At 50.8% G+C, this 14596-nt stretch overlaps 1 protein-coding gene across 2 annotated transcripts in view; it reads left to right on the forward strand.

The window, feature by feature from the left end:
• Nucleotides 1–14596, forward strand: part of SIRT2 (sirtuin 2) — an 89378-nt gene that overhangs the window by 13259 nt on the left and 61523 nt on the right. For both annotated transcript variants that reach the window (XM_075335557.1, XM_075335556.1), the window contains exons 6-7: nt 13085–13191; nt 13606–13662. In XM_075335557.1, the coding sequence (XP_075191672.1) occupies nt 13085–13191; nt 13606–13662 (164 nt within the window). The remainder of the gene's footprint in view (nt 1–13084; nt 13192–13605; nt 13663–14596) is intronic.

A 14596-nucleotide genomic window follows, 5' to 3' on the forward strand; every position in this document is an offset into this window, starting at 1 on the left:
ATAGGACAACAATAAGTCGCACACTGCACAAATCTGGCCTTTATAGACGATTGGCAAGAAGAAAGCCATTTCTCAAAAGATATCCCTAAAAAGTGTTGTTTAAAGTTTGCCACAAGTCACCTGGGAGACACACCAAACATGTGGAAGAAGGTGCTTTGGTCAGATAAAACCAAAATTGAACTTTTCGGGCACAATGCCAAACGATATGTTTGGTGTAAAATCAACACAGCTCATCACCCTGAACACACCATTCCCACTGCAAACATGGTGGTGGCAGCATCATGGTTTGGGCCTGCTTTTCTTCAGCAGGGACAGGGAAGATGGTTAAAATTGATGGGAAGATGGATGGAGCCAAATACAGGACCATTCTTGAAGAAAACCTGTTGGAGTCTGCAAAAGACCTGAGACTGGGACAGAGGTTTGTCTTCCAAAAAGACAACGATCCCAAACATAAAGCAAAATCTACAATGGAATGGTTCACAAATAAACGTATTCAGGTGTTAGAATGGCCAAGTCAAAGTCCAGACCTGAATCCAATCGAGAATCTGTGGAAAGAGCTGAAAACTGCTGTTCACAAACGCTCTCCATCCAACCTCACTCAGCTCGAGCTATTTGCAAAGGAAGAATGGACAAGAATCTCAGTCTCTCGATGGGCAAAACTGATAGACACATACCCCAAGCGACTGCAGCTGTAATCGCAGCAAAAGGTGTCGCTACAAAGTATTAACTTAAAGGGGATGAATAATATTGCACGCTCCACTTTTCTGTTTTTTATTTTTTATAAAAGTTTAAAATAAGCAATAAAATTCGTTCACCTTCACAATTGTGTCCCACTTGTTGTTGATTCTTCACCATAACATTAAATTTCTTCATCGTTCCTTATGGGAGACCCAGACCATGGGTGTATAGCTTCTGCCTCCGGAGGACACACAAAGTACTACACTAAAAAGTGTAGCTCCTCCCTCCGAGCATATACACCCCCTGGATGACCACATCTAGCCATTCAATGCTTTGTGTTCAGGAGGTCACACACACATGCATTCTCATATGATTTTTGATATCAAAGAGTTGGAAGAAAAGCGGGTCCAAGCTGGACTCCCGGCATGTCCCTTCTCACCCCACTGTGTCGGCGGTGCTGTTAAGGTTGATTTACAAGGCTGGAGCCTTACATGCCGCGCTCCTTCACCATCCCTCGGGCTCTGGCTTGAAGTGGGAGCCATCACGGTTCTCTCTGCTTTGCAGGAGACCGGTCTCCATCCGCAGCCCTTTCAGGACCCTGCCGGACGGAGCGCTCACCCCTCAGGGACCTGGCCCTGCGTCTCATAAGCTAAGTATTGAGACGTTATTGAAGGGTCCCTTGTGCATTTATTGTGGGGAGAGTGTGTTATGTCACTGTGCTGTGATTTCCGGCCGGTTCTCTGGTTTTCTCCTGAGAACCGCGCCGAGGGTGCCTGCTCGTCGGCCGCATGAGAAAATTTAGGCCCCGGCTTCGGCTGCGGCCTAGTTTCGTTTTCACTGCCCCTGCATGTCAGTCATGCAGGGGGACAGTGCGGCGCCGCCCACCGGCCGTTCAGCTCAGGGGAGGACACTCCTCTCTGAGGAGATGTTTCCCTCCCCTGTATATCCCCTTGGCCCTCCGGTTCCCGCTCTTGGACTAAACCCCGCCCCCCCTCCTCACTGCGGCGCCATTTTATCAGCGTTTACACACTGATCGGCGCTGGCTGCTGCAGCTTTGCATCTGTCTGGGGGTCCAAGCTGTGGAATCCGGAGGGCACACAAAACGGTCTGGTAAGCCACAACCTCTGGTTGTGGGCTTTATTATACACTCTCTGAGGGTCATTCTGAAGGAGTGTGTTCTTTACTGCAGAGCCTCCACCTCAGCAGCATGTCTCTCACTAGGAGCAAGGCTGCAAGGCTTTACTCTATATGCACTGCATGTCAGCTCATACTGCCTGAACCGAGCACATATCTACATTGTGATGCCTGCTCTAACATGGTGGTGCCTCAGCCTGGAGTCTCCCCAGGGGTCCCTCCGGCTGCTCCGGCCCCGGTGGCTGAACCCCCGGCTTGGGTAGCATCGTTTTCTAAAGCTATCTCCCAGTCCTTTGCCGACTCCATGGGACAGCTGTCCCGGACTCTGCTGACCATGCATCAGCCCCCTTCTCAGGGCGCCTCTGCTGCTCCGACTTGCTCTGCAGAGCTCACGGAGGATTTTTCATCTGTTCCCGGACCCCGTCCTCCTAAACGGAGACGCAGGGACTCTTCTCCTTCCTCGTCCCACGGCTCTGATTCATGAGCTGAAGTGCAGGGCGAGGAGGATGCCTTTACTGTGGGCTCGGACGCTACCTCTATGTACCCCATTGATTTATCTGAAGGCGATGCGGATGTTAGTGACTTGATTGCGTCCATTAATTCCGTACTGGACCTCAATCCACCAGTGTCAGAGGAACAAGCCTCTCTGGTAGAAAAACACCAGGTTACCTCACCTAAGAGAGCAAGGAGTATGTTTTTTAACCACTCCAGTTTTCAGGCCACTGTGACCAAGCCCAGGGCCTGCCCTGACAAACGCTTCCCAAAGCGTAGTTCTGATGAACGTTTTCCCTTTCCACCAGAGGTGGTCAAGGAGTGGGCTCATTCACCAAAGGTAGATCCTCCAGTGTCTAGAATCTCAGCCCGGACAGTTGTATCTGTGGCCGATGGCACCTCACTTAAGGATCCCACTGACCGCCAGGTTGACCTTCTGGCCAAATCTGTATATGAGGCGGCAGGGGCCTCGTTCTCCCTGTCTTTTGCAGCGGTGTGGGCTCTTAAGGCCGTCTCTGCTTCTCTGGAGGAGATGCATTCCCTCACCAGGGACTCTATGCCCGAAATGGTTGCCTTAACTTCCCAGGCTTCGGCTTTTTCATCCTATGCCATGTCTGCCATTCTGGAGGCTTCTCACCGCACGGCGGTGGCTTCCGCTAATTCCCTCGCGATCCGCAGGATCTTGTGGCTTCGAGAGTGGAAAGCAGACGCTTCTTCTAAGAAGTACCTTGCTGGGCTCCCCTTTGCTGGGTCCCGGCTGTTCGGTGAACAACTGGATGAAATTATTAAGGAAGCTACTGGCGGGAAGAGTACTTCCTTGCCACAAACTAAAACCAGGAAACCTGTCCAGGGCAGGAACCAGTCGAGGCTTCGTTCCTTTAGTTCCTCTAACTGGTCATCCTCTAAGCCCTCAGCCTCGTCCACTAACTCAGCCAAGGATCGAAAACCCAGCTGGCGCACGAAGCCGCGTCCTCAGAAGAGCGGAGGAACCACTGCCACTGAGGCAGCCTCCTCTTGACTATCTGGCTGCGCCAACAACGTCCTTGGTCGGTGGCAGGCTCTCCCACTTTGGCGACGTGTGGTTCCAACACGTCTCCGATCAGTGGGTGCGGGATATCATCTCCCACGGCTACAGGATAGAATTTTCTTCCAGCCCGCCAAACAGATTTTTTCTGTCCACTCCCCCCTGCTCCAAAGCCGCCGCCTTCTCTCAGGCCGTGGCTTCCTTGCAGGCCAACAGAGTAATTGTACCGGTTCCCGCCCGGGAACGGTTCAGAGGTTTCTACTCAAACCTCTTCCTAGTCCCCAAGAAGGACGGTTCCTTCCGGCCCATCCTGGATCTCAAGCTTCTCAACAAGCATGTTCAGGGGCGGCACTTTCGCATGCAATCTCTGCGATCGGTCATTGCCTCAATGACCCAGGGAGATTTTCTAGCATCCATCGACATCAGAGATGCCTATCTGCATGTGCCAATTGCAGTTTCACACCAGCGTTGGCTACGTTTTGCAATCGGAGAGGAACATTTCCAATTCGTGGCTCTCCCCTTCGGGTTAGCCACGGCCCCTCGTGTATTCACCAAGGTCATGGCAGCAGTGGTTGCGGTTCTGCACCTCCAGGGGTTGGCAGTGATTCCTTACCTGGACGACCTTCTAGTCAAGGCTTCATCCAGTGCAGACTGTCAGCGGAGTGTCTCGCTCACTCTCGCCACGCTTGTTCAATTCGGGTGGCTTGTCAATCTGCCCAAGTCCACTCTGTCCCCGACCCAGGAACTTGCGTACCTAGGGATGCAATTCGAGACTCTGCCGGCACTTGTGAAGCTGCCCTTAGTCAAACAGCAGTCTCTTCATCTGGCGGTACGCTCTCTGCTGAGACCCCGCCGTCATTCCATCAGGCACCTCATGCAGGTGCTGGGTCAGATGGTGGCGTCAATGGAAGCGGTTCCCTTTGCCCAGTTCCATCTGCGTCCTCTGCAGCTGGACATTCTCCGCTTTTGGGACAAGCGGACCTCTTCTTTGCACAGGCTAGTGGCTCTGTCGCCACAGACCAGGAGCTCTCTTCAGTGGTGGCTTCGGCCCCTCTCTCTGTCTCAGGGACGCTCCTTCCTGACTCCATCCTGGGTGATCCTCACCACGGATGCCAGTCTCTCCGGCTGGGGAGCAGTATTTCTCCACCACCGAGCACAGGGCACTTGGACTCCGTCCGAATCAGCCCTCTCGATCAATGTGCTGGAAATCAGAGCTGTGCTCCTAGCTCTCGTTGCCTTTCACCACCTGTTGGCGGGCAAGCACATTCGAGTCCAGTCAGACAACGCAACAGCAGTTGCCTACATCAATCACCAAGGCGGGACACGCAGCCGCCTGGCAATGTTGGAAGTTCAACGTATCCTTCAGTGGACGGAGGACTCCAAGTCCACCATATCCGCAGTCCACATCCCAGGCGTAGAAAACTGGGAGGCAGATTATCTCAGCCGTCAAACCGTGGACAGCGGCGAGTGGGCCCTGCATCCGGCAGTGTTCCGGTCGATCTGCCGCAAGTGGGGCACTCCGGAAGTGGATCTAATGGCATCCCGGCACAACAACAAGGTCCCGGTTTACGTGGCTCGCTCCCACGATCCTCAGGCCTTGGCGGCGGACGCGCTGGTTCAGGATTGGTCCCAGTTCCGTCTGGCCTACGTGTTTCCCCCTCTAGCTCTCTTGCCCAGAGTTCTGCGCAAGATCAGAATGGAGGGCCGTCGGGTCATAATCATTGCTCCAGACTGGCCCAGGCGAGCTTGGTACCCAGACCTGCTCCGTCTGTCCGTAGAGGTGCCGTGGCATCTCCCGGACCGCCCAGACCTTCTCTCACAAGGTCCGTTTTTCCGCCAGAATTCTGCGGCTCTCAGATTGACGGCGTGGCTCTTGAGTCCTGGATCCTGACGGCTTCAGGCATTCCTTCCGAGGTCATCTCCACTATGACTCAGGCTCGGAAGTCTTCCTCGGCCTTGATTTACCACAGGACTTGGAGAATTTTCCTGTCCTGGTGTCGCTCTTCCGGCCATGCTCCTTGGCCGTTTTCCTTGCCGACCATCCTGTCCTTTCTACAGTCCAGTCTGCAGCTAGGACTATCCCTCAATTCCCTCAAGGGACAGGTCTCGGCTCTGTCAGTGTTGTTCCAGCGGCGTATCGCCCGACTGGCCCAGGTGCGCACCTTCATGCAGGGTGCATCTCACATCATTCCGCCTTATCGGCGGCCCTTGGATCCCTGGGACCTTAACTTGGTCCTCACGGTATTGCAGAAACCCCCCTTTGAGCCTCTTAGGGAGGTTTCTTTGTTTCGTCTTTCACAGAAAGTGGTCTTTCTGGTGGCCATAACTTCTCTCAGGAGAGTCTCTGATTTGGCTGCGCTCTCTTCGGAGTCACCCTTTTTGGTTTTTCACCAAGACAAGGTGGTTCTCCGTCCGACTCCAGACTTTCTCCCTAAGGTGGTGTCTCCTTTCCACCTTAACCAGGACATTTCATTGCCTTCCCTTTGTCCGGCCCCTGTGCATCGCTTTGAGAAAGCGTTGCATACTTTAGATTTGGTGCGGGCGCTCCGGATCTATGTGTCACGCACCGCTGCCCTTAGGCGGTGCACCTCTCTTTTTGTGCTGACTACAGGTCAGCGCAAGGGTCTCTCGGCTTCTAAACCGACCCTAGCTCGTTGGATTAGGTCGGCCATATCCGATGCCTACCAATGTTCTCAGGTGCCCCCCCCCCGCCGGGGATTAGGGCGCACTCGACCAGAGCTGTCGGTGCCTCTTGGGCTTTCAGGCACCAGGCTACGGCTCAGCAGGTCTGTCAGGCTGCCACTTGTTCTAGTCTGCACACCTTTTCGAAGCACTACCAAGTGCATGCTCATGCTTTGGCAGATGCGAGCTTGGGCAGACGCATCCTTCAGGCGGCTGTCGCCCATTTGTGAAGTTAGGTTTTGCCTACTTCTCAGTTTCTATTTATTTCCCACCCATGGACTGCTTTGAGACGTCCCATGGTCTGGGTCTCCCATAAGGAACGATGAAGAAAAAGAGAATTTTGTTTACTTACCGTAAATTCTTGTTCTTATAGTTCCGACATGGGAGACCCAGCACCCTCCCTGTTGCCTGTTGGCAGTTCTTGTTCCGTGTGTTTTCACCGGCTGTTGTTGTAGACAGAGGTTCCGGTTATTCCGGGTTTTACTCTATCTCTACTTGTGGGTGGATGTCCTGCTTCAGCTTTTGCACTAAACTGGCTAGATGTGGTCATCCAGGGGGTGTATATGCTCGGAGGGAGGAGCTACACTTTTTAGTGTAGTACTTTGTGTGTCCTCCGGAGGCAGAAGCTATACACCCATGGTCTGGGTCTCCCATGTCGGAACTATAAGAAAAAGAATTTACGGTAAGTAAACAAAATTCTCTTTTTTTTTATCTTTATGTTTGAAGCCTGAAATGTGGGAAAAGGTTGAAAAAATCAAGGGGGGGGGGCAATACTTTCGCAAGGCACTGTACATAGGGATATTAAAGCTAGAAAGCGTAAGGGAGTAAATAACATGGAAAAGGCAGTTAAGAGAAGGATGGATGGTTAGAAAGACTGATATTCGATGGATAGACAGACATAATAAATATATTGGTAATACATAGATAGTAGATGATTGATTGATGGAAATATAGATAATAGTTACATAAATAATAGGATAGATAAATAATTAGATGCATAGATGGAAAGTCAACTACCTATCTTGATATCTATCAGTATTTTTAACAGACAGATTGAAAGATGGATAAATAAATGATAACTATTAGGGATATAGATATACCTGGACAGCTAGAGGGGACAGATTGATAATAAATAGTATGGCTAAATATGGGAGATGTGATAGATTTGGTGCATACCGTATTTTTCGGACTATAAGACGCACCGGACTATAAGACGCACCCTGGTTTTAGAGGAGGAAAATGGGAACATAAAACTTTAAGCAAAAAATGTGGTCATGACACACTGTTATGGGGCGAGGATCTGCTGCTGACACTGTTATGGGGGTAATGTCCCCAAATTCTCTACTAAGGTACCCATCCTGGTAATGATCCTCCTGCCATGTATATGATCCTGCTATAAACCCCCATCCAGCCTGTTCACATACCCCCCCCATCCAGCCTGTTCACATACCCCCCCATCCAGCCTGTTCACATACCCCCCCCATCCAGCCTGTTTACATACCCCCCCCCATCCAGCCTGTTCACATACCCCCCCCATCCAGCCTGTTCACATACCCACCCCATCCAGCCTGTTCACATACCCCCCCATCCAGCCTGTTCACATACCCCCCCCCCATCCAGCCTGTTCACATACCCCCCATCCAGCCTGTTCACATACCCCCCCCCATCCAGCCTGTTCACATACCCCCCATCCAGCCTGTTCACATACCCCCCCATCCAGCCTGTTCACATACCCCCCATCCAGCCTGTTCACATACCCCCCCCCCCATCCAGCCTGTTCACATACCCCCCCCATCCAGCCTGTTCACATACCCCCCCATACAGCCTGTTCACATACCCCCCCCATCCAGCCTGTTCACATACCCCCCCCCCATCCAGCCTGTTCACATACCCCCCCCCATCCAGCCTGTTCACATACCCCCCCCCATCCAGCCTGTTCACATACCCCCCATCCAGCCTGTTCACATACCCCCCCCATCCAGCCTGTTCACATACCCCCCCAGCCAGCCTGTTCACATACCCCCCCAGCCAGCCTGTTCACATACCCCCCAGCCAGCCTGTTCACATACCCCCCCCCCATCCAGCCTGTTCACATACCCCCCCCCCATCCAGCCTGTTCACATACCCCCCCCCCATCCAGCCTGTTCACATACCCCCCCCATCCAGCCTGTTCACATACCCCCCCATCCAGCCTGTTCACATACCCCCCCCCCCATCCAGCCTGTTCACATACCCCCCCATACAGCCTGTTCACATACCCCCCCATCCAGCCTGTTCACATACCCCCCCCATCCAGCCTGTTCACATACCCCCCCCCATCCAGCCTGTTCACATACCCCCCCCCCATCCAGCCTGTTCATCACATACCCCCCCATCCAGCCTGTTCACATACCCCCCCCAGCCAGCCTGTTCACATACCCCCCCAGCCAGCCTGTTCACATACCCCCCCCCAGCCAGCCTGTTCACATACCCCCCCCAGCCAGCCTGTTCACATACCCCCCCATCCAGCCTGTTCACATACCCCCCCCCATCCAGCCTGTTCACATACCCCCCCCCCATCCAGCCTGTTCACATACCCCCCCCCATCCAGCCTGTTCACATACCCCCCCCATCCAGCCTGTTCACATACCCCCCCCATCCAGCCTGTTCACATACCCCCCCCCATCCAGCCTGTTCACATACCCCCCCCCCATCCAGCCTGTTCACATACCCCCCCATCAGCCTTTCACATACCCCCCCATCCAGCCTGTCACATACCCCCCCCCATCCAGCCTGTTCACATACCCCCCCCCATCCAGCCTGTTCACATACCCCCCCCCATCCAGCCTGTTCACATACCCCCCCCATCCAGCCTGTTCACATACCCCCCCCCCCATCCAGCCTGTTCACATACCCCCCCCATCCAGCCTGTTCACATACCCCCCCCCATCCAGCCTGTTCACATACCCCCCCCCATCCAGCCTGTTCACATACCCCCCCCATCCAGCCTGTTCACATACCCCCCCATCCAGCCTGTTCACATACCCCCCCCCCATCCAGCCTGTTCACATACCCCCCCCCCCATCCAGCCTGTTCACATACCCCCCCCCCCCCCATCCAGCCTGTTCACATACCCCCCCCCCCCCCATCCAGCCTGTTCACATACCCCCCCCCCCCCATCCAGCCTGTTCACATACCCCCCCCCATCCAGCCTGTTCACATACCCCCCCCCATCCAGCCTGTTCACATACCCCCCCCCCATCCAGCCTGTTCACATACCCCCCCCCATCCAGCCTGTTCACATACCCCCCCCATCCAGCCTGTTCACAACCCCCCCCATCCTGCTATATGCCCCATCGTGCTCATATACCATCCTGGTATATGGCCTGTATCCTATAGCACAGAGAAAAAAATAAAAACGTTTATACTCACCTTTTCCTCACTCCCTGCAGCACCGATCACATCTTCCTCTCTGGCACGCTAACCTGTGTGTGTGGAGCCGTTCCCCTGCTGCATCGCGATATCTTCCTGTCTGTGCCGATCAGCTGACCGGCTCAGCACAGATCAGGTGACCGCCACAGACAGGAAGACATCGCGTGCAGCAGGGGGCGGCTCCACACACGGGGACGGGTGAGTACACTGATTCACTGCACCCCGCGCTGGAAATGACGTGCGGGGGGCAGTGAATACAGCCGCACATGATCACTCCAGGCTGTAATTGCCAGGGGTGATCATGCTGGCCGGCTCTTTGCTATGCGCGCGTCCCCGCTCGTCCTCTCCGCCCACCTGTCAGCGCCGGCTTCAGCGCTGAGAGATGGGCGGGAGGATGGGCGTGCATATGGTAATGAGCGGGCCCACGTGGTCACGAGCAGGCGCTGCTGCTGCCTGCTCGTGCCCCCGATGACCTGCAGCACCCCTCATTCCCGGCCGCAGCCCTATAGTCAGACCATAAGACGCACCCCCAACTTTCCCCCAACATTTGGGGGAAAAAAAGTGCGTCTTATGGTCCGAAAAATACGGTATATAGACAGATTTAGTCACTATATTATTCATATCTATTATCAACCTATCAATGTATTACCTTTTGGAGCAATTTATTATCTATTTATGTACCTAATTATACAGTGTGTCCACCCATATCCTGTCCACCGCCATTAACTTGAGAATGCGGCAGCTATAGGAATAGAAGTGGTGTCTAGTATAGTAAGTAGCCATGCGCTATTGCAATGAAACTACCTATAACGGCCACCTGGTGGAAAACAATGGAGTTAGCATTTTTATGTCGAAAACGGAACAAGATAGAGAAAAAAGTGAGTTACAAAGTTGTAGGGCATCCTCCATTCAATATGAATCGACACCTTGCATATAGGAATGCTATCATTAGAACGTGTAAAACTCACAAGGCTGCGGACGTGAAGCGATACCTCATGGAGACCTTCCTACAAGTCATTGGGTATGGTGGCTGTGTGGAGTGGCCTCCACGCTCACCTGACCTGACCCATTGGACTTCTTTCTGTGAGGTCACATCAAACAGCAGGTGTATGCGACCCCTCCACCAACATTGCAGGACCTACGATGACATTTCACACATGCTTGTGCAAACGTGTCACCTACCATATTGCACAACATGCAGCAAGATACAGTATGCTGTCCAGAGTCCAGATGTGCATTGCAGCTGACGGTGGCCACTTGGAGCATAAGTTAAATGAGCGCCATATGCGTGATCAGCATTCAATGTTTTGGGGGGGGGGGGGGTGGTCATGGGTTTCATATCATAGCATTTCTGTATGCAAGGTGTCAATTCGTATTGAATTGATGAAGCCCTGCAACTTTGTAATTCACTTTTTTTTTCTCTATCTCGTTCCGTTTTCGAGATAAAAATGCTAACTCCGTTGTTTTCCACCAGGTGGCGCTATAGGTGGTTTCATTGCGTAGCGCCATGGCTACTTTACTATACCTAGACTCCACTTCTATGCCTATAGCTGCCGCCGTTCTCAAGTTAGTGGCGGTGGACAGGATAATGGGTGGACACACTGTATATATGTGGAATTAATCTAGCTAACTATTTAGCATATATCAAATCATGTCTATCTAATCTGTCTGTCTATACAAAATAATTAGAACAGCACGACTACTATAATGAAAAAAGGTGAGTGCTAGGCCTCTAAAGCAACCAACAAGATATTTTGAGCAGTGGCGATCTAAGTCTTCTCTTGTGCAACGCTCCCACACCAGTCCTCCGCTCACAGGGCTTGGCGCAGGCACAGATTAAGAAAGGGATCCATAACAAGGAGACGTCACTGCGCCATGCCACCGCCAGGGCCATTTTGTTAAAAATTATTTTTTTGAGACCCCATATTTCTGCAGCAGCATGAAACAGGAGACAGGTCACTGACAGATCCTGACACTCAAACAGGCGAATTACTAAGGAGCCAGCGAATAGACCCAGCTCACAGGCCTGACACAGTCAAGATATAATTACAGGACAACTTCAAACGCTGATTAAAGCACCACTCAAGCGGATTTCTGTGTTTTGTTTTTTTTTTTGTTGTTTTTTTGTGCTGGAATGGCGCTTCAATCTAAGACCCCTGCCCCCTGTTATATACTTATCTTCTGGCATCTTCACCTGTTCTGCAACACCATCTTGTGACCTTACTTTTGACTGGACGGAAGTCAGAAATTATGTCACACTTCCAATGCATCTCTGAGGCCAGAACGAGGCCCTCAAAGACCTTGTATTGAGTTGTGATCTCTCTAGTGCCCTCCATGGAACATTGGAGCAACCGGCAGGTCACAAATCACCGGAGACTGACCGGAGCGGTGGCGATAGAAGGTAAAGCTTCCAGAAGGTCAGTATAAAACAGTCGGCAGGGGGCTTAGATGTAAAGCTCCACTCCAGCAGTGCAATAAAAAAGCAAACAATTGAGTGGTGCTTTAATCAAAAACCACAGAACAGATTTCTTTACCACAGGTGTCATTTTAATCATTGTTACAGCCCCAATATGTTCATGTGTGCACTTTACTTAAGAAAATTCTGCTAACAGGGTCTCTTAAAGCAGTGGGGTCAGCACTCAGATGGCACCAATTGGTGAAACTAAAGCCAGCTTTACATGTTACGATTCTGCATACGATATCGTATGCGATCGTAACCGCCCCCATCGTATGTGTGGCACGTTCAATTTTGTTGAATGTGCCGCACAAATGATTAACCCCGTCACACATACTTACCTGTCCATACGATCTCGATGTGGGCGGCGAACGTCCACTTCCTGGAGTGGGAGGGACGTTCGGCGTCACCTCGACGTCATGCGGCAGTCGGCCAATAGAAGCGGAGGGGCGGAACTGAGCGGGATGTAAACATCCCGCCCACTTCATTCCTTCCGCATTGCTGGCCAGGAGCCGCAGGATGCATGTAAGATCTGTTCATCGTTCCCGGGGTGTCACACACTGCGATGTGTGCTACCCCGGGTACGATGAACAACCTGACGTTCAATTCATGAGGAATGAATGACGTGCGTGCGATGAACGTTTTACCGTTCATTAGCAATCGCACGTAGCTGTTACACACTGCAATATACTTTACAATGCCGGATGTGCGTCACTTACGACGTGACCCCGCCGACACATCGTAAGATACATTGCAGCGTGTAAAGCAGGCTTAAGGAGCAAAGTGCTGGGTATAATTCTTCCATTGTCCTCAGTACTGGCGGACACAGACAGAAGAGGGCCCCTGTGCAAAAACAATTTATGGGCCCTTTGTAGCCCAAGAGCTCAACAATGCAAAATTCCACCTGCTTTGGAGGTAGAAATGGGCCCCTAACTTCTTGGGCAGGCTGCACCAATGATATGTCGCACCCCTGGTCCTCAGGTAGAAGAGGCTAGGCATAATCTATCTTTCTATGAGCCCATCTATAGCTGAACCTGCTTCTCCAAGCTTCTGCCCCTTCTTTTTAGTGATTGTTGGAGTTATCATCAATTAAAACTCTGAAATGTATGAATCGTCAAAGTTTTCTTTTTTTAAGGCACAGTTACTGTCATTTACGATAACGATTCGTAGCCAGCTTCTTCCTTTAATCTGTCCTTCTCTTGCTGTAGCTGCAGGAATTCCTGATTTTCGATCTCCAGGTAGTGGGTTGTACTCCAATCTACAAAAATACAACTTGCCATATCCAGAGGCCATATTTGAGATTGGATTCTTCAAGGTAATGATATGAAATAATTGCAGTGTTAGAGCAGATGATGTCTAAATGTTAGTACCTTGTGCCACTTTTTATGTGATACGTTGGATCATTTATGGTCTCAACTGAAGGATAGTTCTGATCACAAATACCCATGGATGAAGGCTTGAGGCTTATGTGTAAGTCACAGTTGTGGGTAAATCATTAACTGTCGGGGAGTCCATCTGTTCAGACCCCTCGTGTCTGCCCGTGTAGCTGTTGGAAGCTGCTGACGTGTACATGACTCTCTACTCTGGTATTTAGTTGTATGTGGTAAAGCTTCCTCTATTATACCAACATTAAGGCATATCTACAGGGGTTGGGGTAAAGCTAATGTGACCTATGTGAGACCTTTATACTTGTCTTAAATTTATATGTTCTCTTTTTTTATTCTTGTAGCAAAACCCAGAACCGTTCTTTGCTCTGGCTAGAGAGCTGTACCCAGGACAATTCAAGGTTAGTCTATGTGAGCCATCTAGTGTTAGTCAGCGAGCTATAGAAGGGGGTCATAGTCTATGTAAGACAAATACAGGAAGGGGAAAAGGGAATCTGCTCACCAATCCATGAAACACCGGCACCAAATGGAAGAGATTTGCACGGAGCGGCCAAGGTCCTGGCTTCCAACAAGGAAAGTCAAAAAAACTCCTCGAGCAATAGACCCTCCATAATAAAAACGCTCACTTTATTGAAAATTCATAAAAGCACAAGTTGTCATACAAGCAGTTCAATCTACTGATGTAAACACCGACGTGTTTTGGCAAAGTGCATTATTGATGACGAACGTACTGTGCCGAAACGCAACAGTTTTTGATTAACAGATTGAATTGTTTGTATGACAACTTGTGCTTTTATGGTTCTTCAATAAAGTGAACGTTTTAATAATGGAGTGCTTATCGCTGGAGCACTTTATTTGACTTGCATAGTCTACTACGTTATATAACCAGTCGTATAGTGTGTAGTGTCTATGTATTTAAAATAAAGGCTGATTCAATATTAATTTACCAAGTTATACACCCTTTAACTTTGACCAAATCCTCCAGCTCACACCTGATCTGGAAGAATGTAAATGAAAATGGTAATTCCTGATCTTCTTTATCTAATCATACAGGTAGCTGGGGAGGTAAGTTCTTCTTGTGAGGGGAATCATAGAATCACGCAATATAATTTATCAAAATTAATATACCATATTTTTCGGACCATAAGACGCACCATGGGTTTAGAGAAGGAAAATAGGAACATAAAATTTTAAGCAAAAATTGTGGTCATGACACACTGTTATGGGGCGAGGATCTGCTGCTGACACTATTATGGGGCTAATATCCCCAAATTCTCTACTAAGGTACCCCATCCTGGTAATGATCCTCCTGTCTTGTGTATATATTTATGTCCC

This window comes from Anomaloglossus baeobatrachus, chromosome 2, assembly GCF_048569485.1.
Source record: "Anomaloglossus baeobatrachus isolate aAnoBae1 chromosome 2, aAnoBae1.hap1, whole genome shotgun sequence".
Classification (NCBI taxonomy): Eukaryota; Metazoa; Chordata; class Amphibia; order Anura; family Aromobatidae; genus Anomaloglossus; species Anomaloglossus baeobatrachus.